This window comes from Aphelocoma coerulescens, chromosome 8 (assembly GCF_041296385.1).
Source record: "Aphelocoma coerulescens isolate FSJ_1873_10779 chromosome 8, UR_Acoe_1.0, whole genome shotgun sequence".
Lineage (NCBI taxonomy): Eukaryota > Metazoa > Chordata > Aves > Passeriformes > Corvidae > Aphelocoma > Aphelocoma coerulescens.
The window spans coordinates 20,967,912-20,993,703 of record NC_091022.1 but is presented as its reverse complement, the minus strand read 5'-3'; the positions used below and the strand labels follow the sequence as shown (position 1 = coordinate 20,993,703).

Sequence of the window (25,792 nt, the reverse complement as noted above, 5' to 3'; positions counted from 1 at the left end):
TCAAATGTCTGTTTAATACAAAAAACAATCAACAAAAAACTATTTTCCCAGGTTTTAAAACACAGCATGACATCACATCTAAATAAGTGAGATGCAAGAGAAAATCAGCCAGCCAGATCTTTAGCTCTCTTTCTGCTGTGGTGAAACAAAACCTTCTGCCTTTCCTACGCATCTTCCTTCCAACTTTAGTGCAAAGGTGTTACAAAAACAGAGACTTGGAGGCCCAGGCGTTTCCCTTTTCTGCCCCCCAAACACACCTTGCTGCCTCACAAGATCACAGTGTACACTGCCTCTTCTGCATTTTCTGCTACACGTGGTGTAGACATGTTGGACAAAGAATTTTCTAATTTCCTGGTTCATCTTATTTATAAGATGCCTATGTGAAGCAATTTCTGGTTATCCTACAGTTAAAACAAGCAAAAAACCTTATGATACAAGCTCTATTCAAGATTATGTATATACTTCCATAGCCTGTCATTATGAATATGTGCATATGTCATTATGAATATTAGCAAAGTGCATTCTCTGGCAATTCTCCATATTTATACTTTAATCACAAAGCTCTAATTTCCCCTGAAATTTATTTGATTTTTACTTTTTGTAAATTTTGTTTAAAAGTATGTCGAAGTAACCATCTGTAATATACTAAATAATTATGTTAAAAGAACCTTAAAAATAACCATTATTTTTAATTAAATTTAACTTTGATAGGATTGAATTGAAACACATGCTATATATTCTCTCCATAGTACGATTAATTACTTTGCTCTGATTTTTGCTACAGAGAGAGCTGAGCCCATAATGTGCTGATTTGTCTTGGGAATGCAATCTCTCTATCACCAAAGTTTTCTTTTTTTTCCCTTTTGAGTCTGTGATTACTTACCTGAATTTCTCTTTGGCTCTTGAAAATTTATATAAATCCCACTGCTGTGACAGGTTATAACCTGTATGGTGTGTAGGATATAAATGAACTTAATGCTATTGAAAACTGTTTGCTTCCTGTGTCTGAATGTGAGAGATGATGGGGAAAATAATATCACATCCTACCTAGCTTTAATGACATGGGACTGTAGAAGGTAACCCGCTGACCATCAAGACAGTGCCCAATACTAAAGTATTGTGAACAGAGCTCACAAACACATGAAAGATCAATAGCTTTCTAGAACTATTTCTTTAAATGGTGAATTTAAAGCTAACAAGGGAAAATGTCACAATATCTCTAAAATATTGCCTTCAATTGGATCTTTATTATTTGTTAGATCTATGCAAAAGGAAGAAAAAGACTATGTTCCACTAAAATTTTTAACTCACTCTATACAGCACATCCCTCTCTCTCTCTATATATATATATCTCCTTTCTCTCTACCATGCCTTCACACCTTTAAGATTTTACTTTGCTTGGTCTTTGACCTCCTCAGTGATGTGCTTTGATGTTACATTCTCTAGTTATTGCTTTGCCTTCACTTGCACTCATTGCTGTTTCATTGCTCTGTGTGGTTTCCACTGGCCATTTGTTTTGTAACAGTGAATGGGAATGCTTTTTGGAGAGAAATTGATGGTGCTAGAAGTCATCTAGGGAGTATTAGCTTTCTCATATACTTGGCATTATGGAGCTATTTCCAAGTGACTACTTCGCTTTATAAATGGTAATGCTGCAGGGTCTAGAGCAGGGCTTGTGCTGGAACTCATGGGCTTTTCTGCTGTAATAGCTTGTTTCTGATACTGACTTGCTTTCTGCTTTATGGCAATGCATTTAACCCTTTTTTGTGTCTCATTTGATCTCCCCTAAAGTCAAAGGAGGAAAATATTTTTTATTTGTTTGCAGGGAAGATCCTCCTTCTAATATTTCTAGCTCTGCTTGAGGCTCTAAACTCCCTATCAGTATTCAATATTCTCATTTCAGTTCAGTGTCCTTATTGAGTTCATTAATATCTGCCTCACCCTCTCTAACAGTGAGAACTAGTGAGAGTTGGTGCCTGCTGTCCCTGATGACCTTAGAAGCTGACTGTCCTGGCCTCCATAAGAAACTGAACCAAAAAAACCCATGCAGCTAACTTTTGATCTCTGAAATGCTGAGACACTCCCTACTCTGCATGGAGAGGACCTTATTACAATCACACTTGACGGAGTGGAGGAATTGTCTAGGGAGGAGGATGAGATGTCAAATGCACGTCAAATGGTCTGTGACTATCAAAGGGCAAGGGAAAATAATGATTAGCCTAACTGGTGGCTAAATTGAGGAGACCTGCAGAGCATCTCTGGGCCAGCAGCCATGAATGCTAATTGCAGCTGGATCAAGCAACTGAGCTCTTTTGTTACAGCTGTATTCCTAGAGTAGAAACTTGTTAACATTTCAGTGGTTTGTATAATCGCCGATTTCTGTTGTCAGTGAAGCTTTTTCCTTGGTGATGAATTTTCAGCTTCTCTTTCTCAGTTTTTTTTTTTTTCACGTGTGTGCGTGTAAAGGTTTTCTAAGTTTGGTCTGCTGCTTTGATTCCTTGGACTTTCTGTTTCCTCCCACTCTTTGCACTTGTATTTCCATCTGTTTTCATTTGTTTGGCATCTGGCTACAACAGTTTTCCAGAGTGTATTGTAATTGCATGCACTGATAATAAATCAAGGAGACCTAACAGGTAAGAAAACCAAATGGCAGCCACAGGGGAACAAGGTAAAACCATAAGAAACACCAAACCCTATATGCTTCAAGGCATCAAATGCAAATATAGACAGGTTAACTGTTCTAACTGATTCAGTTAGATTCAGCTGGCTTATATCTTACCTAGTGTTTCCAGTTCAAATAATTGTATCAAGATAGAAATTTTATGTCATTTGTGTTTCAGATAGCTTATGGATCTCCACAACTGAGATATAGCCCAAAGGAGGATTTTCAGGTGAAGACTGCAGAAAGTAACACATATTTTCAAGCAAAGCTTTAGTGCATGCCACTTCATTTAAAATAAACAAACTATACCAATCAACACCACTTATCCAAGCTGTAAGTCAAAGACAAGATTCCTAAATGTATTTCAGTTTATTTAGAAGACTCTGCTTTGCTACATAGAAAGATACTAAGTGCTATGTCTTACCTTATGCTAATTATGTTTGTCTCATCTTTACATGGTGGCATTTCAATTTTGACATTTTTTTCCCTCATCTGGATAGTGGCAACAACATTCACAGGTACATGAGCATTCATTTTGGTGTGTGCTTCCAGCCCTGCCTGGACTGTGTGTGTGTTGATTCCCATTACAAAGGTCATCTCCTTGGCCATGCTGAAAAGGTAGAGTGAGGGTATAATTATGTTCATGCAGCGAACAGCTGTTGAATTTTTATGGCCTCTGTCACTTGAAAATATTATTCTTTTATTTTATACTAAATACTTACCTTAGACTAATTTTTGATCTCAGCCTAAGGTTGGCATTTAGTAACTCGGTCAATTTGAAATCAGACTTTGGAGAAGGTGTACTCTGTGCCTGAACTATTACAAAGAAAGCAAAGAAAGGGTTAAAAATGCCCTCTGGTCCTAGAAAGTACATTTGTATTGCTCAAGAAATGAGATATGTTACCATTTCCTGCCACTTTTGTGATAGAAGAGTAATAGAAGCTGGTCTCTGTTGGGAAGCCGGTGCAGGTGGGCACAATGCGACGGATCTCAGAGGACAGGAGAGCCTTGGTCCACTGCCTCCCTACACCACTTTGGAGGCTACTGATTATTCTCTTTAGTGAAGGGATTTTTTCATCAGATCCATACCATGCCTGCAATTACAGAGTTCAACATGTCTAAATAAGCAGAACTTGAATGTCATGATCCGTGTCATTAACTATGCCTCAGGGGAAATTCTGCCTGCAATGATTGTAAATAACCCTGATCAAAGCTTGACCTTATTTGCCTTGATTAATACTAGAGACAAAAAACTCAACCATGAATTTAAAAAAGGAGAGAATGTATGAAAGTAACAGTATTTTAGAGCTTTTGATGCTTGGGTAGTGGTGCTTTAAAAATGATACCTGCAGTACATTTTGGATGGCGTTTTTATCAAGTCCACCAAAAAACAACTCTTGGCCAAATATCTTCAAGTAACCTGATGCAAAAGGTTTATCACTGGAGATTGCCTTCCAGTCAGAGAGCTGTGTGAAAAGATGAAAAAAGCCTGATTCTTCATAGCATTTGAGAAAGCAATATCAGAGATTTTCTTTTCCCCCAGAATTTACCGTTTTCAGGATTTTCTTGAAGTCATAGTCTGTCTCCCAGTCCCTGTCAGGAGAGTAACCTTTAGCAAACATCTCCTGCAGTCCTTCAACTGTTATTCCCACCTGTGAGAAGAAGTAAAGTACAAATACCAGTTGGATGATGGTTGTAAAAAGGGATTAGAGGGAAAACTGTGGGTAGACTGAATTACCTCCCAAGGATCAGCCACTCTTCCAAGGAAATGTGTCCTCAGCTGAGACATTGCCATAGTTGGAATTAAGGTACCCGCATTATTAAATACCAAATACTTAGCTGCCAGCCCACTCATAAGGAACTCTGCAGAGAAATAGGCAGTAAGACACAGCACAGTTAGTTTCTAGGTCAAAGTGTGCAGGTCATATCTGTTTACTAATTTAATAATCAGCATCATATGAGCAAGGCCAGAAAACCCAGCTATAAAGCTGATGTTATATAACAGTTATAAACAGAATATTCTGCATTTTTTAACTAATAATGGGCAAAGCTATAATCTCACTGATCATTGTATGGTGGTTATGCCATTTTCCAGTTGCTTCTGCTGTATCATAGAATCTTATTATGGTTTGGGTTGGAAGGGACCTCAAGGATAATCTAGTTCCAACCCCCTGCCATGGGCATGGGCTCCCTCCAGTAAACCAATTTGCTCAAAGCTGCATCCAACTTGGTCTTGAACACTTCCAGAACTGGGGTGTCCACAACTTCTCTGGGCAACCTCTGCCAGTGTCTCATCACCCTCACAGTAAAGAATTTTTTCCTAATATCTAATATAAACCTACTCCCTTTGAGTTTGAATCCATTCCCCCTTATCCTGTCACTCCATGCCTCTGTGTAAAGCCCCTCTCCAGGTCTCTTGCATGCTCCCTTCAGGTGCTGGAAGGCCACAGTTAGGTCACCCCAAAGCTGCCTCTTCTCCAGGCTGAGCAATCCCAGTTCTCTTAGCCTTTCTCATAGGAGAGGTGTTCAATCCATCTGATCATCTTGCTAGTCTTCCTTAAGACTTGCTCCAACAGGTTTATGTCCTTGCTGTGCTGGGGACCCCAGAGCTGGATGCAGCACTGCAGGTGGGGTCTCACAAGAATGGAGGAGAAGCGCAGAATCCCCTCCCTTGTCAGGCTTCTTTTGCTGCAACCCTGGACATGATTGCCTTTCTGGGCTGCAAGTGCACACGGCTGGCTCAGGATCAGACTCTCCCTCTCCAGCACCCTGAGTCCTTCTTGGCAAGGCTCTTTTGATCTGTTCATCCTCAGCCTGGATTGATGTGGAGGGCTGCCCTGACCCACGTGCAGCATCTTGCACTTGGTCTTGTTAAACCTCCTGAGATTCCTATGGGCCCATCTCTTGGGCTCATCCAAGTACAGAAAATATGCCTGTCCATATCATTTACATCCCGTCACACTCTGTAAAATCAGCTTATGAAATGCTTTTATGAGACATCGTTTAGGGCACCTTGACAAAGGAGATGAGAAATGAAAACAGATTTGCCATCCTTTGCTAATAGTTTAGGGAAAGTGATACAGATGTCCTATAAGGACAGATGGTGAGCTATAGATTTGTCTCTCAAATGACTCAGAAGCAATTTAATACATCTAGTTCCAAATGCTGTAACCCTCACATGAAATGCACCAATTGTTAAATTATTGTTAACTATTGAGTGAACTTTGAGCAAACAGTTTGTTTCTCTTTATGTCTCTACTTAGATTTATCATCTATAATGTTCTTAGGTACAGATAATCAGTGCAGAGCACAGTCAGGAATTCTTCCGGGTCTTGGCACAGTTATATCCTGTCCTGTTTTATGAGTTAAAGTAATCCTACAGCTTTTCTAAGGTTCCTTAGGTTTCAAGAGGAACAAGTCTGACAGGAAATGTAGGCACCCTTGCTGTGCATCCGTCTAGACCTCCTCTCCTGTTCCTACACCATTTGGAGGATAAGGAAGTATGTATGAACTGTAATTTTACTACAATGCCTTCACTGTTTTGCTGTAGGAATCTGCTGGTCTATCCAAAACACTGGGCACTATCTACCTACAACATGTGAGGTTCAGAAACAGCTCATGCAATCAAGACACAGGTACCCCACTTTGGACAGAGGAATAAGTGGAGAACATTCGGTAGATAGTAATGGTGATCCTATAAAAAATAAAAAAGAAAAATGATGCCACACTGGGACATTACTAGTGAGTTGACAGGAAACTTGGCAATGTGAACACTAGTTTTTCTCTGAATGAGCTTAGCCAGAGCAATCGTAGGTGCTTCATGGACAGGACACTAAAACTAAGGCACAATACTTTTACTGAAGTCGTTAAAGCTATCTTTTATGTTCTAACCACAAAAACTGTTAGTTAAAAACTCCATGGTACTTCCTGATACTTAATAAGAAGCATTGCTTATAAATGATTAAATGATTGTATAGAATTCATTGACTTGAAGACAGCAGCAATATTTTCCATACCTCAGGCATTACACAGTGCTAATGGTCTAAGAATATATTTGCTGCATCACTGTGAGAATTTGATGACACCTGCATATATCTGATTAAGTGTCTTGCCCCAAAGATGAGGGAAAGAAAACTTAGTGAGCAAAGAAAGCAGTCTTTGGTAAATATAAGTATTAGTCCACATTTAATTATATGAATCTGTGCATACTGAGAGTCAGATTCTCTCAGTCCTCACACTGAGAAGAACTTGGGTCACCCCTTTGATTTCAGTAGCAATATGTAGAGCATGAAGCACTATTTGTGGTGGTCGTGTGTGACAAATTCCAGATTAGAGGTAGATTCAGCTGACATTATTGCCTGCCATTAAAAATTCAGCATCTAGCACCACAAAGATCTGTGATGCTGAGGGCAGATTTTTGTTTTTATCAAGGAGGTAGGTACTGCATTAGAACCGTCACTATGGTAACTCCTCCAGAATGGACTCACTGAAACACATTTTACCTGTGGCTAGTGGAAACAAATCAAATCAGAAAGCTGGAGGATGGGTCCTCTTCCCATACCAGTGTAGTAGGAGATTGACTTAATTTAGCTGAGTTATCCAAGTCTAAGTTTAGCATGTGTGAGAAAAAGATCTTGTTTCTTATTCTTCAGGATGAGGACCTACCTAGGTGTGGTAGCCAAATTTCTGACAATGGGCTTCACCAGGAAGTAACAGCAATTCCCTGATGTACTGCATTTCCAGGCTACAGCCAGAATAAAGTATTCCATTTCACATAGCCCCCCGCCAGCATCCCTCATGCATATTGCACCTTCTTTCTCACTGTGTGAAAATTTAGATGGCTTAATTTTATGAGCAAAAATAAGAAGACAAAATGAGTACCTAAACCAAGAAACACATATCTTCATATTAATGGAAAATGTATCTATCCCTGAATGTATTCTAAGTAGTACAAAATTCACATGGTGTATATTAGTGACTGTATTTCTTTGGGCACTTGCTGTCTCCATCACTGAGGCAGTGAGCATGTGTATAGCATTTTACTGTGATACTTGCAGTATGTATTATATTTATATTATAGAGCACATTAAATGGTCAAGTAAAACCCATGAAACTGGGGCAGGACAATAATAAGATTTACAGAAGTCCTTCAAACCACACCCCTGTCTCTACAAAGGAGGCAGAAGTACTTCTACACTCAAGCCCTGTGGATTTCAGACATTTCAGAGTCTCTTAATATCGATTACTTTGAAAAGAATCTTAACACATACTGGTGAATAACAAAAGTGCTAAAAACATCCAAGTCCTGATAGATAAACAGCATGTGTAAGGAAACTGTGTTTGGAGATTTAATCTCCCTAGTCTGCCAGCTACATATGCCAAATCTCTGAGGCTGTCATGGTCATTTACATAAAGGAGTTGCTTAAAAAAATCTACTGAGAAAAATAACACACATGGAAAATAGCAAAAACTACAATGCGGCCCAGCAAGAATCTGTCTTCTAATCTGGTCCTTCCCTGCTTTCACTACATTTTTATGTGCAACTCCCTCTGATGTAGCTGGCCAGTCTCCAGATATCATGCATGGATCTGCTCATTCTAGTAAAGAATCTTGGTAGGAAGATGCAAGAAAAATCTTTAGACAGTAATCCTGACGTAGCTGCTCATGGGTGCAATGAATTGTCACGTCTGAATGTTTTCAGAGTTGTCTGTTTCACTGGGCACAGTTGTTAGGGTGAAGAGTATTTAGCATCACATTTGAATGCAGCAGAAGTTGTAGGTGTTCAACACCAGCAGAAATTAATCCACTTCAGCAGTAATTTAGGTCCCTTCTGTTTGTTTGGTACTGAACAATAGTATGAAATTGTTAAGCACCACTGAGACTATGGTGTTTGATACAGGAGCATGTGCCTCCCCGACTAATGAAAACAGAGGGTTAGAGCCCCACAACCCCTCTGGTAATTTCATGCTGGCAGTGTACAATGCAAAACACACAGGGACCTAAACACTCTTCAAATGGAGAGCCTGAGATTATACTTTTTTCACTGAAGATAGGTAAATATGGAGGAAAAGCATGCAGCCTAACAGCTGGATAGGAGAACTGGGCTCTCATATTGTACAATTTTTTTTTCACACATTCACCAGTATATATTTCTCTACAAAATCTTCTGGATCTTACCTTTAAAGATACTGAAGCGGAAAACCTTGCTGAACTGATACCCAGATCTGTCAAATTTGGGACTTAGTGCTCTGATAGCCATTCTGCAGGCAGAAGCCCTGAAAAAGTTTAGTGAGCACATTAATGTTTCAATTAGTTTGCAACAAGTTTTTTCTTCTAGGAAAGGAATTGTCCTTACATCACTTGAAGATCTGGAGCTGTGCTTCTACCCAGGGCCCTCAGGTGAGAGTAGATGAAACTTGCCACTTGCATGCTAGGTTCCTTCAGCACAGCATCAGCTAATGTCATCACTATTGGAAGACCTGGCTTGGTTTCAAGCAAAACCACTGCAGCTAACATTCGGATTCGAGGATGAATTTTGTGATTCAGGAAAATCTCAAGGGTAATAGCCTGGACCTGAAAACAATAGATATATTCAGTTTTACTGTATGTTTGAACATTTTGCTAATAACCACTCAACACCAACGAATGATCTGTTTCATCACTAGCGCAGTAAAAATTTGGATTATTTAATTATTATGGCAACACTGTTCCTGGTTTCATAGTCTGAGGCTGGAAGCGACATTATGGTGATGTAGTCTGACTTCCTACACAATCAGAGCTGAGGAACTTCACTGGATAACTTCTACATCAAGTCTTTTACACCTCTTTGAGCTATTCGACTCTAGGTAAAAGATTTCATGAATCCATTCCCTACCTGAGAAGTGATTTCAGTGATCACTTATCCCTACTCATAAAGGTATAACTTATTTCTAATAATTTGATCTTCTGGGGAATCTTCTGCTAAATAATAGAATTAGAATGAAGCAAACAAAACGTGATTTATTACCAGAAATCTCTATGCCATATAGGCAGCTTAAACCAAAATTTAATGCAAGAAATGTAAGTTCTTCAGTACTCCTTGTGGTTGATGTGTTTGACCTCAGCAATATTCACTACCAAGACTAATTTTGAACTGGAACATTTGCAGTTTCCAGGGCGGGGACTGAGGCCTTTGGTCCTAAACTTCAAAATGGGTGTGGATGATGTGCCACTGTTTGTGGCAAACCATCTGCACAGCCCTATCCTGCCAGGGAGAGTGCACATCCATGAACTGTAATGAAGAATGATCCAGAAAACTTCAGCAAACTTTGGAAAAACCCTGATTGGTTTTATTAATTTGAATATGGTGATCAAATACCAATGTATAAGAGGTGACAAAGATGCAGTAGGCCACTTCCTAAATGAGGCTTTTCAAATTAAACAGTAAAAAAGGCCATGAATTAAGTATGTTTAATCCAAATACGGGTATGTACCTAGCTTCAAACCAGGTATTAGATTGATTTTTTGAGCGATGAAAAAAGTGGTCACAATCATTAACTTGCTGCAGATCAATTTTCTCCAAAGAAAATGCATAGAAAATGAAACTGAGTGGTCTGGGGCACATGTGGAAAGCCAGGCCAAAGAGCAATCAGAGATGCAGTGTTGTTCTCAAACACAAAATTGGTTTTTTTTTTCTTCCCCAGCAAATACCTTAGCTCCTACCTTTGCAATTCTCTCCCCTCCCTCCCCTGCATTTCCCCATTCAGCTCCTGCACTCTACTAAATTGTTTCTTTATTCTTTTTGTTAAAAGCATATCCTGGCGCACTATTGTCTGTGGATCAATATGTGCACTCAAACTGGGAGTCACATGCAAAAAATGAGTGTAATGGAAACCCTGATACTGATTAGTAGGTGAATAGTTAATGAAAGCTTTTATTTTACTTTTTATATTAAGATTTTACTTATATAAACCAAAAAATTTCAACATCAGGACCAAAATCTTGGAAACCTTGAAAAGGTTTCCTTTTAAAAGCAGACTGCTTTAAAGTGAAAATGATTGTAAAGTGATGTCTTTGGTAGATGAGAGTATGCTGGTGTAGCCATTGTATGTGGGATCTAATAACTATCCCAGTGAGGGACACAAGTCACATTTAGTAAATGCTCTGTTTATGACTTAAACCCACACAATGTCTGTAAATTTGTAATTAGGATGCAAGCCCTTGGTGTCTATTTACAATAAAATCTGGTCTTGAATTACGATTAGATGTGGCACTCAGTATTCAATGTCAATTCCCTGAAAACCTTGTTTTGTGGTTCTCTCACATACCAAAGGTGAAGTAGTACTAAACACATTTGGATCAATAATTTAGTTTTCTGTCTAATGTCCTTGGAAACGAAATGTTTGCAATGGAAATGCTGATTTGTCTTCAACAACAATGAATGTATCCTTTTAATGGGATTTTTTTGTTGCAGTCTGAAATATTGGAGGTTAATGTCAAAAGAAACAAGACATGCCAAACAAGGAACGGCTACATATTTTTTTTTTTAAAAATAATGCGATATTTGAAAAAAGACCTGTTTTTCCTTCATCACCCATTATTAGCAGCCTTGTGAGTGCAAGTCACAAGGGCAAAGGAGGAAGCTTTGTTTTCTTACCATTTTGGGGTCTTTTAGGCCTATGTTTTTCAGGGCCATCACAGCAGTTGCATGGACCCTGAGTGGCAAATCCGAGGCACCAGTTGCGTATCCTGGCAAAAACTTCTTGATGTGCTTGATGCTGGCTGGATGTCCTACATTCCCAAGGGCTTTCAAAGCCAGGCAAATTTCTTCTGTGCTAGACTTGCTCAACGCCTCTCCTGCAAAGCCATGAAGAAGCTGAAAAATGAAAACAAATCTGTTGAGTTCAATTCCAGCTCTTATCTATATTCCATCCACCAGCCTATTCAGGGGTTTGACTTCCATAATTTCAGTTTGTTCAATTCATTTATTTTAAATATTTTCAAAGTCTTTTTTTCCCTCATGAATAGAACATTTTATTCATAGAACCAGTATAGCCAAGACAGCTGCAATGAACAGCTTCTTCATCACTCTACCTTATAGTTATCAGGTAAGATTTTTAAAGGAAAAAATAATGGCTAGGACCTAGTTCTCACTGCCTTTCAGGGTTAATTGGGAACCCTGAAACAGTGGTACTTGAGCATCTCTGTCTCATGGTTGAAGACAGGTGCAAAAATACAGATACAATTAAACCTTCAGACCCTTAAAAAAGATCCCTGAATATATGGCTAGTGGTGGTGCCCTTAACCAGCTATGACAGCCTCTTTTCAGTGTGGATTAATAGATGGAAAATGAGATCATTGCCAAAAAATCAGGTCTTTTTACAGCCTTCATTGTAAGCAACTGGATCACACTTCCATTAGCGTGGCAAGATTAGAAGTAGTTGTCTGAAGGCTGAATAAGAGAAAAGAACTACATCCTGATAGATAACAGTTTAAAATGATAGCAAATGGCTCTAAAAAAGAAACGGCGATATTAGAGAATAATTTAAATACAGATTCTGTACTTTAAAAGCACACATTTGAGATCCCTTGATGGTGCAGAAACAGGCTACTTGATATTGCTAATCAAATGAAGGGACATTTGAATTCATTGAATAAGCCTATACAATCACTTGCTTCGGGAAAGGATTTTCACTCTCTGACATAGGGCTTCTCAGATTTAATTAGCTCAAGAGCATTGGTGGCACTTGTAACACAGGCGACATATGTAGGAATGTTGCCCATGCCTATGTACTACAGGAAAAAAAATCATGTCAGGCACACAGTGTTTCTGGAACACCCTGCTCTCACTGGGGATGGTGCATTGATGGGTGCCAAAGACTGAACACACATTTCTCTTTCCCTTCTTGTTACTGGCTAAGTGGTTGGCCTCTGTAAACCACGACATGCGTTTTTAGAACTGGGAAATGCTATTTAATGACTACTCAAATTGTTTTGAGGCCTGCTGATTAAAAGCAGTGCAGAACAGGGAGGATATTACTGTTGTAACAACCTTATAGTCTGTGTTGATGACTGGGCTCTGCTTCTGGCTGGGATACATTAATTCTGACAAAAACCTAGGCTTTTGTGTCACTTAGTTAATTTAGAAATATGCATAATACCTGTATTTAAAGTATTTTCGAGCAATGTCATGGGACTTCATTAATAATTGGCAATAAAGCACTCAGAGATACTCAGATAGAAAGTGTTATGAATTGTTTGCTTCTTCCTCTCACTCTCTTTTGTGTGCTAATCTAAAGATAAAAATGCTGTATTTAACCAACTGGGGTTCCTTTCCCCAAAGGAAACACTGCAGTGAAGTGAAATACAGCTTTCTGAATAATGAAGAAAGAACTCAAGGCTTAATTTTTCTTTTAAATGATAAATAACAGTGTGATTACCTGGAGACACTCGGAGCAGGAGTCAGATGAGGAGCACTGTTTGTGGCACAGTGAGGCGTAGCTGAGATGGCAAACCTTCCCAAGCACAGAGGTCGAGCGCGGGCAATGCTTTTTTACAATGAGCTGGGGAGAAGGCAGTTGTTCGTTACTCCCGTTAATGAAGAGAAACATTATTGAAAAATATGTTTCTGCCCAATGAAAGACAAAACCAGGTTTTTGATATTTTTTTTGTTGATGGATTTTCTGTTAATCAGTGGATAGTACTGTATTTGACAGTGTAATTGTAAAGTAATTCCAAGTAACATCTGGAAGGCAGTTCTGTTGCTTTTATAGTGTTTCAGATTTAAATTTGGCATAGGCTATAATCCAAAGGGAGGAAATCACCCCGTTATGGAACAGAAGAATGCACATTATTGAAGAAACATTCATCCTGTTTTATGATTGCCTCAGCTGTAGATACAATGAATTTGAGATTTGTTGTGAATGAACCTCAGTGCTTTGGGCAGACAGGAATACTTTGTATAAATGTAGGAGCTGACAGGAGGCATCAGCCCACTGCTTTCTCGTGTGGGAAGCAGAGCACCACCACACAGTAACAGCCAGGCTGTCATGGCTTTCACTGAGGGTAAAACTCTAGTCAGAGGTTCCTTGTGTCTACCTAAGGTAGGCAGAGATAAATTCTTGCATCTGAGACTGGGATGAAACCCTGCATATAGGGTTTCATATAGAAAAAATTGCAAAAATAATTAAACTTTCTCCTACGTGGCCTTCACATTGACACAATTCCCTTGGTTTTGACAGATCTTCTCAAATTCATACCCATCCTTCTAGGTCAATTAGGACAAACACACAGATATAACAAATATGTATTTCTTGCTCCCTTGTCTTTGTAGACAGTCAGAGAACTAATTTGATGTAACTATAAAGCACATTTGGAAAAAGAGCAACTATAAGCCACTGTATGCAGCAATACCCCTCAGAGACAGGGGTTATTTTGCTCTTTATTTCCTGTTTCATTCTGGAGTAATTTTTGCCCTTTTGATTTGCATTCTCCTCCCCTTAAGACAGCCAGGAAACAAAGCCCTTTCAACCTCGCTAGAGGATATAAAACCTTTGTATTTTCAAAGCCTTTACTATCTTGTCAAAGGAATAAATACAACAGATGTTAGAATCAGCAAAGAGTGATTTGAGAGTGTTTAGAGAATCCTACCGTTGCTTCCTCCATCACATCCTGAGCTGGAGTGCTGGAGTGCAGAGCCACAAGCACTGTTTGAGTCACTTCCCAGTTGGTGAGCTCTTGCCTCTCCATTTTATGCCGCAGGAACCTGAGTGCACGGTGACTGGCCACTGCAGGGATTATATCCAAAATGTGGCGCCTGTAATGGGAAAGGCAAGCAGCATTTTCCAGATCTGCCTCTGGAGACAGGCTTTCCAGAGGTTCTCCAGCAGCAAAGCACCACCTTGTTGCCTGTACCTGTATGCTGGCCGACTGGAGAATTGCTTCCACACCGACTCGTAATTCTCCTCATTTGCTGCACGGAAGAGGTGCAGAAGCTTGAGGGCTTTTGCGGGTGCATCACTGGGAAGCTGGTCAGAGGTCACCTCTACTAATTCTTGCAGGCTTTCCTCTATCTGCAGAAAGATGAAAATGCAGGAAGCTCAAAATGCATTGTATCCCACATGCACAGATTTTAACCTCCAACAAAGAATCTGTCCAGTGGCTGAGCTTTACCTGGCTTTCCACATCTTTTATTTTGAATAAGTGGACAGGAAGCTGAAGCAGTTCACTGCCAAACTGGTACTGAAGGGACCCACGATTCTGGTACTCTTTTGGTGGGACCTCTGCCCTCAGCTTCTGCACATCAGTCAAAGCAAGTCTCTGCCTGGAATGGAGAACCCCAGGAAGAAAACATCACAAGATGCAGGGTACAAACTAAAAAAAAACCCAGTAATTGTACTTCCCCCCAACTACAAAAGGTTTTGTTATTGTCAGGGCAAAGATATTTACAAAGAGATGCATTTGGATGTGATGCTCAGAACCATACTCTGAGGAGGTATGCACTGCACAGTGGGGCTCCGATCAGAGCCAGCCTTTGCCTTCCTTTGGGAATAACCTGGCTTGAGAGTTTATGGAAGAAGAGGGAGGTGAGAAGCTGTGGCCTGAAGAATATCACAGGAAGGATGTGTTACGTCTTAAGGAATAAATTATGGACTGTAGAAAAACACAGATGGGAAACTTGCTCAGAAATTGTAATTTAATTTAAACATTTTAAGAAGTTCATAAAAGCTGTTATGTGTCTGTGTCTCCTGGAAGCTTCAAATGGAAAGTTTTTAGATACAATAAGAAATGCTACAATCGTTTTACTTGCACTATTACAATTCCCTCCCCATTTTGTTTGGTAAGCTGAATATCCTCGGGACTACAAAAGAAGGTTCTCATGAAGCTTTAAATTGGATTTACCAAACAAAAAGGGCCACATGCATTCAGGATTAGTCTTTCGAAAAGTGCTCAACCTTTTGAAAACTTTTTAAGAAGCAACAAACCTTCATCATTTGTTATTAAGGATAATTCCATTGAGAGACTGTCTTTACAAATATTTGCTATCTTTTTACATTTTCAGCTAAAGATATGCAACCTATCCAACCAATTATGTTTAAAATGGGTCATTTAGGACACTATAATAAAGTCAGGCATTTGTACTGAACAACTGAAAACATTCCAAAAGCAATATCACTGTACTACAGAGTATCTCAAAATCTCTGCAGAAAATTGGTGTGTTTATTTTGGAATCTCTATGATCTTCTGTATCATTTCTATTCACTCCTTCCATATGGATTGCAGAGAACGGCTGCAGAAAAATAGCATATAACTGCTTTACAGACAAGCAACTGGAATTTGAATAGAAATCACTACAGAATCAGCAGAGATGTTTTATCTCTTGACATTTTGTACAATATTATTGAAAGGGCATTTGGGTCAGAAAGTATAACATCAGGTACACTTGGACAGATTTAACTTCCCCTTCAAATCATGATGCATCTATTACGTCTTCATTTTCGTTGTTTTGGGAAGAGATACAGCTGCCTAGAATAGATGGGAAAATGTTATATTCTGAAGAGAAGAGAAAATGAGTGCTAAAGATAGGATTAAAGTGGTGAAACAATAGCAAAACCTCTCTTGGCCTTGAAATGGGCTACAAGAGTCTTATGCTGAACAGGCCTGAAAACTCAGATCCAGGTGTTTTAAGGCCTTGATAGGTTATTTTTTTTTAACAGAGAATGCATTGTGGAAATAACTCCTGAAGACCTGAGTGAGATATTCACATCTTCCCAACTATCTTATATTTGTCCCCTTCAGCTGGGTAATGATAAAAATGCAGAGAAAATGGGAAAAGTAAAGGTACTACCCTTCTGAAAACTGAGAAAGAACTTATGGAAGACATTGTCTACAGGCTGCAGAAGAGGAGGGTAAAACTTCATAAGTCCATTGTCTCCATATTATAGGTGACTCACAACAACCTATAATTCAGTAAGAGCACTGCAGTTGTGTCTATCTACACCTTGATTGCAAAAGATAATAAAGCCACTTTTCACTGTTCGCTGTTTGTTTTTTTCTTTGCTTGGTTAGCCAAATTGAACATGATCATTATATAAATGAAGTTATTCAGTGAGTTATTGACATGAACTTTCTGATGTTGCTGTTTCCAAAACCATATATTATACCAACAGATCCTTGCAGAAGCTAATGGAGCAATGAAGATTACAGGAGCTGTAGGGTAGGATTGAAGAACACCTTCTTCACAGTGACATTTATGCAAAAAACCTCTCCCTTCAGTAGGGTACTCCTATTTATAGAGTTCACAATTAAACGGGTAACTGAAATTTTTTTCAATAGATGAATTTTATAGATGAAAAAATTTTCAAATACTAAAAGTTTGAGTGCTTGAGCTAGGAGCACAATTTCATAGACAATCATATTCTTGTTTTGCCCCAAATTTCTTTAAGAAGTATGCAAAATTTGCTGTAAGAAAGCAAATGCATTTAACATGCTTTGTGCCCAATTGTTTTGCAATAAAACCCAATTTCCTATCAAGAAACCGTTTTGATGGCAGATTTGCAGGCAGCCCATGGTATTTAGGAATCCAAAGTCCTATCTAGGTTTCTTGTGAACTAGTCTCCAAGGACCTCTTACTGCATTATTGTTTTCCAGGGAATTCTCTTTCTTGAGTAACTGTCTTTCAAAGTATTTTACTTCAAATATATTAGTTCACAATTTCTCAGATGGAATTACATTTGTTTTGGCTTTTACGGCGTAAATCAAATATCCCTGAGAAATAAAATAGTCAAGTCCTGCCAAGTTTAGCTAACAAACTTTGGATAGTGATGTGCATGTTTCAGATTTATAACTAACAGTGAAGGTTGTTTTTATGAGCTGTTTGGGATTTTATGTAATTAAATACTGGCAAACAATAGGCTGTGGAAGTAAAGGATTTATTTCACTTATGGAGTTTTACTCAGATTTCTGGGTTGCTGAATTAGTTGCTGAATTAAAGGAATATGTATGGTACCTTGCTTCTACAATAGCATTCCCTCCTGTTATCTCATTGAAGGGTGCAAACTGGTGGATTTCTTCGACATCAGCTTGTGTAATTACAGCTTCACTACGTGCATATTTAATTTTGTAATTGTAAGTAGCAGTTGCCCGGGAATTCTTGTTCCTCTTTACAATATAAAAAAAGGAAAGAAACAAAGAAAATAAGAAGTTATTGAACTTTGAAATTCCGTGACTAGAGGATGTTACCTCACCCACTTCAACCCATTTATTATCCAGGGCTGTTTTGTTCATTGGCCATAAGAGCAATCAGTGTGAATTCTGTGCACTCACTTCCATGGGAGAGGTCAGGCATGCTGCCTTTCTCCATTACTTCTACTGCTAAGAAGTGTTAGCTGCTTTTTCCTTTTCCCAAATATAAGTAATTGGTCATTCCCTTGAGAAGGAGACACATTTTCTAAGGAGGATAGCAGCTGCATAAACCACACAATTTTTTATTTCAAAGATAGGATTATAGTAAAATGCAGCAGCACCTGTCTTGAATAGCAGAAAATGGACATTGTGGGTATTTTTTTCACTCAACAGAGTAGGTGAATTAACTCATGCTGATAATTAACAGTTTCCAAGCCAGCTAGTTTGAGCTAGCTCAAGTGTGCTTGCAGTACATGACAGTGTGCAGCACAGACCTCTGCTTCTCTGTGGGATCATGTTCATCCAGAAAGAAAATATTGACAACTGGATACAGCAGATCTGATTCTTCCCTCATTTTTAGTATTTCAAACGAAGAGATTATGTGGATATCAAATGGTGTTCTGCCTAAGAATATAAAATACATGTACATAATACCACTCTGATTTACCTGCTGGCAGGTCTTGCATGGATGAGTGTATGCTGAACCTGTGACAATTTGAACTTTCTTTTCACAGCTGTTCAGGTCCTTGGATTTGGTCACATAGACTAGGTTTGCTCTCTTGTTTTCCTGAATTGCATATGTTGTATTACAAATACCTCCAATCCCAGCCTGGCAAAAATGAGAACAGGATCAGAAAAGTTATGCAAAGCTTCACTTCACCACATGAAATTCCCTGTTTAATTCTGCATTTTCAAAATCACCAGTAGAAATGAATACCTTTTTTTTTCATTATACCCTCCAGAAGCAAAATCAGGATGATCATTACTTTAATCTTTTTTTTACATGTACAGGTTTTCAGTAAGCCAAATCAGAGTCACACTGAGAGAACTAAATCTCCCCAAAGTTTCACTTGGAGCCTCAGGAAAGGGGAGTAACAGTTTTCAGTTAGAGCTGTTGATGATGAAATATGATTTGAGGAATATTAATAAAAAAGTGCCAAAATAATTTGACCAGTCAGAATGAAATCTTAAAAGCGAAGTATTTCAAGGTTGGAGATAACATTGTGCCCTCCAAACTTGCTTTCATAGGCAGCTTACAAATGTCTATGGAACAGGCCTTGCAATATCAGGTGATCTGTCACAATATGACCAGCAATAATTAAAAAGAATTTCAGGATAACAGAGTTTTGATTGTGGGTTTTCTTGAGTTCACAGTTTCAGCTGAGCTCTTCAATAATATTTTTAGAATATACATTTATAAGAGCTTTTAAGTCTCTACAGTCAGTGAGATTTTTGTAGAGAAAAAATGCTTGATTGCATTTTAGGAGGAAGAGTTATTTTCCTGATTTTTTTTATTGTTATGGATAGCATAGCTAGTGCAGGGATCAGCTCTGGGCTATGTGAGAGCAGTGAAATGGTCATGTGGTGTTTAGAAGATAAGACATACCCACTTCATCTTCAGCTTAACAGAATTCCCTGAGACACTGTCTTTGGTAATGGCTAGAAATAGGAATTGCCCAAGCTTTCTGAAAGACTTGTACTCTGCAAATACAACTGTAGGGCTCTGCACACTGCAGGGTGTGGTAGAGACATCTAGACTTTAAATGGGAATGTCCAGCCCAGAGAATTTAGTGGGATGAAGCACACTCCTGCCTAAGTGAACTTTCTGGCTGCAGTTTATGGCTAGCTCAGATAGGCTAACCCTGAACCCACAGGATGGGATGTACACTTTCCCAGGTTTGTCCTTTAAACCTTTCTGCATCTCAGATTTTTGGGACTTCCAGTGTTTATCTTCCTTTGCAGAGTGACTCGAGATTGTCGAGCAAGGGTGCCAAAACTCATTAATCAGTTGTCTGAGAAAAGCAAAGAAAACTTGGAAATTATTCTAGGAGGTGAAGTCACATCTATTGCCTAGCAGTGAGAGTAGTATATACTGCTAACTGAATTAAAAAGAATTAAGATGTGAAACTAGATATGAGAAAAAAGTGCCACAGAATATCCAACAACACCACACAGATTTTTATGTGTGGCAAACAGCGTGAAAAAAATTAAATCATACAGTTCCTTTCCCAGAAACAACTCTACTTACATAAAAATAAATTAAAAAAATTTAGGGTTACTCTGGTCTACAGTTTCAATAAAAGTAACATAAAAGTATAATAATTTCAAGGTTTTTGCTGATCTCTGAATTGAATGTAGTCTAATCAATGTAAATATGGTTTCACAAAAACTAAACACATTGCAATTTCTGTGGTGAATAGTAATATCAGATGATTGACCTTGACTAATATATTAAAACTTGAAAAACAGTGGAAATTCCAACAGAGCATCAACTGCAACTGTCAAAGCTGTTACAGTAATGTTATGACATATATACTATTTTCTTCCTAAAAGAGGAGCTAGAAGAGATTAAAGTATATATGATTGGTAGAAAAAGTCAAATTACTGTTATTTTTAAAGTTAATATTAAACTGTATTGTTAAGCTTGTTTTATACAGTGTTCACATTTTAAGTAAGCTTCATCTTTCACATTTTACTTTCTCTGAAATCAGAAGCCAGATTTTCCAAGGGTTTAATTCTGCAAATACATTTTCTGAAATACTTTCATCAACCAGTTTAAAAATCTGCTGTTCTGTTGTCCTGTTTAACCACATCTCTATCAAATGTTGTCCCATATGAAACTTAATCATGATTTCCCACACTTAGGTCTTTCTTATAAGTGAAGTTCATATCAAGGATGAATTCAGAAAATGCGGTAGAAGACTCTGAAGTGAAATTTTATGTATTTACAGATCCACCACCATGGCCAAACCCAAAACTCACCTCCTGTAAACTGTATGAATTCTGCATCTTCTTTATGCTCAACTCCAGCACGTTCATAATCCCTCTGTAGATGTTCAGACCATCATCTGAGACAGAATTGGGAGCCATAATGTTTCCCACGTGGCCATTGCTGTACTCAAACTTGACAGGGATACTGAGCTGCCCAGTCAGGGCCTGGGTGAGTTTGAGTGATCGAGAGAAGGAGCTCGTGGGCCAGACACCATTGTACTCTGCAGCTTCGATTGAGTGAATCTAGAACAAGGGGGAAATACAATTCCTCTTTCTTTTCCACAGTTAACTTTTTTTCAATACAAATAAGCATCTAGAGCTTTAATCACATCAAAAATACATGTCTATAGAACACAAAAACTCCTCAAAGGGGAAACTTAGAAGTTGTCATTTAGCATAACTAGTGTTAATATATGTATTTCCATATATGAAAGGAAAGGGAGCACTGCAAATGGCTGATATTTCTACAGCCACTGCACTCTATTCTGTTTCATAGACAATCCATATTGCCAAAGGTTGACTTTACGAAGAAATGAGCCAGAGAAGAACCACATGAAGCAGGTTGCTACCCAAAAGTGGTGTGGAAGGTCTGCAGGAAATTGCAGGAGAAAGTTAATGTTGCATAATGCATCATTAACTCCTGTTGTGAACTCTGCCATTTCCCTCACTGGGGTCACAGAGCACAGGCAGTAATCTGAAACTAATAAACATGTGGCCTCTGGACCAGGCAGACATGTGGAATTAGTTTGAGCAGTGGACAGCAGGCTACAGAAATTGTCCTTCCCTACATGTTTTGCTGTGGAACCAAAGGCTGAGGCACTGTCTCCAACCCCACTCTGCACTTCATGCTCCAGCCTCAAACTGGGGCACATCCAAACAAGTAGAAAGTTGTGCTAAACTATGCATAGCTTGAATAATTCCTACCCCATGGGAACAGGCATGTTTAGCTTAGTTTCTCAGAGGACCCTTCCCTTCTATACATTTTGACAATTTAAAGAGACTTTTCTCTGACACCTCAGGCTGGCAATGTGGTGCAAGATGCGGATTAGTTTCTCAAAAAGCCACACAAACTAAATCCTCATACAGCAAATCGCTGGAGACGGCACTTTCATATTTATTTTTGTTATTGTTGGTGGAGATCACTGCCAACCTCAGTAACTGAAGCTTACAGGGAAGGCTGTTACAGAGCAAATCCCTCATGCTGCCTCTTGGACATGCTTCTGGCATATTGCATACAGGCAGGTTTGGGACTGCTCTGCAGGGTCAGGGCGAGGTAGTTTTCCCCAGCCCTCGGGGCCCAGGCAGGACTTAGGCTGTCTGCTTGGTTTTGAACACAGCTGGCAATTCTTACTTGTAGGTTTGTGATGAAAAAATTGTCAGCTGGAAACTGCCCAGGGAACAGAGCTTTTTGTTTGGGCTGAATGTGAACTAGTAGGCTGCAGATGAAAGTTTAATTCCCTGAACCATCCCTCCAAACTGTCTAATTTAAATATAACAGCAGCAAAATAAACTTTTTCCCAGAGAAGAAGGGAATAAATGTACTATTACCTTTAGCTTAGAACTTGCCCTGAAAGTTGTTATGTTTTTTTCCTTTTCTCTTTTTCTTGCCCAAAATTATTTCTGAAATGGAAACTTTTCACAAATGCAGTAGGGCCAGTAAAATCATGTTAGCAGGTTTTAGAGAACAGGAGTCAATTTTTGGTGAAGACTCGCTCTGGCCCACCAAAAGCTGTTTAGGCAGGACTGAAGGAGGATCTGGGGTAAGGACAAGAATGCTTCTGCCTCTTTTCTGATGGGGAAGCTTTCTAGTCACCACTTCATATGTATGACTCTTATTTCTGTGTTTTTTATGTTTTGAAATCCATCCCCTTACAAATGTAATGGAAAAACTGTTTCCCATCTAGCTCTATTATAATTTGAACTTACAAAAATGCCTAGTAACAGCAGGCTAATTCAGGCTGGAAGGCTACAATATTTACAAGCATTTATCAGACAGTCACTGCACTTTTTAATCTAAAGTTTTCAATTTGCCAAATTAAAGTTTTTAGAATGATCATTTTTCTTCCCTGTATACAGAAGACTAAGTGGAGTTTGTGTAAAGCAGTTGAGGTGTGCATTTCTATACACTCATTATAAGTGGGGATAGGCTCCTATTAAAGGCAAAAGTATATTTCACATAATCAAAACCCTTAGTAACTACTCAGCATACAGTAAAAATATACAACTGAGGATGAAAAGAATGTCACTCAGGACCCTTCAGAAAAAGAAGCTACCAGATGACATTAATTATGCTAAATATTGAATCATATGCAACTACTGGGGCATGTTTTATTGACTTTTGTCTGCTGGTTATGAAATCAGTTGATTAAATAATCCTAGGTTGTATAGTTTGGAACAATTTGATTGATCCAGTAATAAATTATTGTGCATTTCAAATTACATTCCATTGTCTCCCTGACCACAAAGCAGAAGAAATCCTTCAAGCCCAAGGTTGGCTTGAGCTGAGAATTACCTGGCAAAGTGCAAATAGAATTTAGGGCACTGTATAAAAAATAACAGTGTTAGTTACATTATCCCTTAGTAAGCATAACACACGATGAAACCTAATTACTTCACAAAAGCTTAAAAAAGAAGCTAAGTATGATGAGAATTTTACCTTTCAAATTGAATACATTTTCTTACCCTAATAAGACAAAGTTTTGGCCCAATACCACTAATTTCCACTTTACTTTTTATTCTTATTCCAGCTCTTGCAAGTCCTTTCTCTGGAAGTCCACTGAGAAGCATGGTTTCATAATTAAATGTATAAACCTTGTTTTCACTGAAATCGGGTTCTGCAAAGAAATGGTTCCCATAAAATATTATACAGAAGGTACAGAACATATTAAACTACCTATATTAGAATGTATGGAACAAAAAAAGATGAATTTGTTCATTTTTGCATTGCACCTGAACAAAATTAGCTGTTGTAAAGCTATATTAAACATTGATATACTTTTCAGATTCTATTTTTAATTTCACTCATTATAATTATATTAGTTGATAGGAAAATTACTTACGGTAATTAAGATGCTGGCTCCCTGAAAGAGAAAAAAAAATAGAGGCATGAAATGACAAAAAAACCCCAAACCAACTCCAAAATGTTAATGTATTGTGGTATAAAAGGCTAGGTCTCATCTTGCACATATAGCATAACCCTTTCTAATTAACTTCTATTTCAGCACTAGCCAAATGCCTTTTGTTCCCTAAACAACAAAAGAATTAATAAAGTGTTTTTCCTACAACATTTTAAAGTTCATGTCTGCGAGTGAACTGTATTCAGATTCTGAAACCTTTTCCTGAATATACAATTTTAAATTCATCAAAGCAGATAAGTTGCATACTTACCCACCAGGGTTAAAACCAGGGCTAATATCAAGCCCCTCATGATGGGGATAAAGTAAAGGTGAACGTGATGGGTTTCTCTTTTATAAAGGCATGTGATATCACATGTTTCTTTTGGCACATTAGTTTGACAAATAAGTGTATTCTAGAATGCATATTGATCAATCAAAAAATAAACATTTCTGAGGTCACAAATGCTGACAACTTCAAATCACCTCATGATTTCAGCTACCTTACTTTCTGTGTAGTTCACCATATTTGCAAGCCCTGTGAAATTCAGCAGCATACCTTGGCAGGTATGTGCTGAAAACAGGTTTTATTTTCAAAATATCCTGCTTGCTACTTTTCCTCATTTCTCTACATTTTATTTATACAGTAAAAATCCCCTAAAATTTAAATTATGCAAATATAGTTCCTCCATCATAACTGAAATAATTTAGCTTTTTTTCCAGTCATGTCTTCAATCTCCTGATATTTTACTCTTCATAAGGGTCACTGCTTTGGAGACAAACCTTGCTCATATTGAAACTTTACTTTTAGAGGAGAATTTCTGGTTGATTTATAGATGTAGGCTTGAGACCCCTTACAGCTCATAGCCATGCAATGAGAAACTGTCTTTCCATGGTATCTACCATGTCTGTCTTTGCAAGCATATCTTATTACCCACACCTGGAAAGACAAAGCTTGTCAGTACGACCATCACATTAGCCTGTGGCTAATAGTGGAAGCTTATACTATGAAAACAGGAGGGAAATTAATCTCTTTGTTTTTAAGGAGAATCTAATAAAAAGTGAGTTACATTTCCAGCAGGACCTCAGTGAGTTGGGAGCATTGGAAGCTTCTCAGTAGGCTCTCATGGGGTTTTTGCTGCTGTCACTCTTGGGGAGATATATCCAGAATTTCCCCTTTGTAGCAATAACATTTAGATCAATCCTTAGCAAAATTATGTCAGGAGGGAGTTTGCTCCCTAACGTCAGTTATACGTAATTTTTGCAAGTGTTTAACATTTACTTTGAATTTAAGCTTGTCTTTTGGTCAAATGATAAATTAAATATCATGTAAAAAACCACCTGCTTACAAAGGTTACGGAGGGGACAGGAAGGAGAGCTCAGGAATGTATACCTGGTATTTCCCTGAGGCTGTGGAAGGTGCAACACAGCAAATACTGCATTAAGTCAGGCAACTAGACTTTATCCTCCAGGAGGGGAACAAGGATTTCTCTGCTAGTACTATTCTTCAGGGAGGAGAAGGGTGAAACCTAAACTCAGGTACTAAGGTCTTCACCTTTAGGCCTGAAGGTACATTTACTGCAGGCCCCATCAACAGTCCTTTACATGATTGCTTCATTTACTTGGAGTGGTGCCACCTGACTGAGGAATAATGAAGTGTGTTATTGTGGTGCCAGGGCACCTGAGCTGGAGCCAGGGATGGAGCTGCATGGTCCCTCTACTCCATCATTGCTCCACCAGGAGTCAAGTGAGGGCTCCCTTTCTTAGGTTCCTTCGCTACTCAAACCTCTTGAAATCCTGAGGATTTTAATATCACAGGTTTCCTTCATGAAGGGAATGATTACAGAACTGGATGGGTAGTCAG

General features: G+C 38.6%; 1 protein-coding gene across 3 annotated transcripts in view; it reads right to left on the bottom strand.

The window, feature by feature from the left end:
* The window catches only part of LOC138114113 (vitellogenin-1-like), a 44,600-nt gene extending 19,078 nt beyond the window's left edge, over positions 1-25,522 (bottom strand). Inside the window, exons 1-19 of one of the 3 annotated variants that reach the window (XM_069023239.1) lie at positions 25,322-25,488; positions 23,875-23,895; positions 23,498-23,649; positions 20,807-21,058; positions 18,492-18,653; positions 17,649-17,800; positions 14,813-14,963; positions 14,555-14,712; positions 14,291-14,456; positions 13,081-13,203; positions 11,298-11,516; positions 9,018-9,235; positions 8,840-8,937; positions 4,401-4,525; positions 4,213-4,314; positions 4,009-4,128; positions 3,567-3,756; positions 3,385-3,478; positions 3,087-3,272 (exon numbers count right to left, since the gene is read on the bottom strand). In XM_069023239.1, the coding sequence (XP_068879340.1) occupies positions 3,087-3,272; positions 3,385-3,478; positions 3,567-3,756; positions 4,009-4,128; positions 4,213-4,314; positions 4,401-4,525; positions 8,840-8,937; positions 9,018-9,235; positions 11,298-11,516; positions 13,081-13,203; positions 14,291-14,456; positions 14,555-14,712; positions 14,813-14,963; positions 17,649-17,800; positions 18,492-18,653; positions 20,807-21,058; positions 23,498-23,649; positions 23,875-23,895; positions 25,322-25,370 (2,738 nt within the window). In that variant the 5' untranslated portion in view covers positions 25,371-25,488. Of the gene's footprint in view, positions 1-3,086; positions 3,273-3,384; positions 3,479-3,566; positions 3,757-4,008; positions 4,129-4,212; positions 4,315-4,400; positions 4,526-8,839; positions 8,938-9,017; positions 9,236-11,297; positions 11,517-13,080; positions 13,204-14,290; positions 14,457-14,554; positions 14,713-14,812; positions 14,964-17,648; positions 17,801-18,491; positions 18,654-20,806; positions 21,059-23,497; positions 23,650-23,874; positions 23,896-24,711; positions 24,780-25,321 lie in introns of those variants that run through there. The other 2 variants (XM_069023241.1, XM_069023242.1) reach the window with 2 other exon arrangements.
* Between the last annotated feature and the right edge of the window lie 270 nt (positions 25,523-25,792).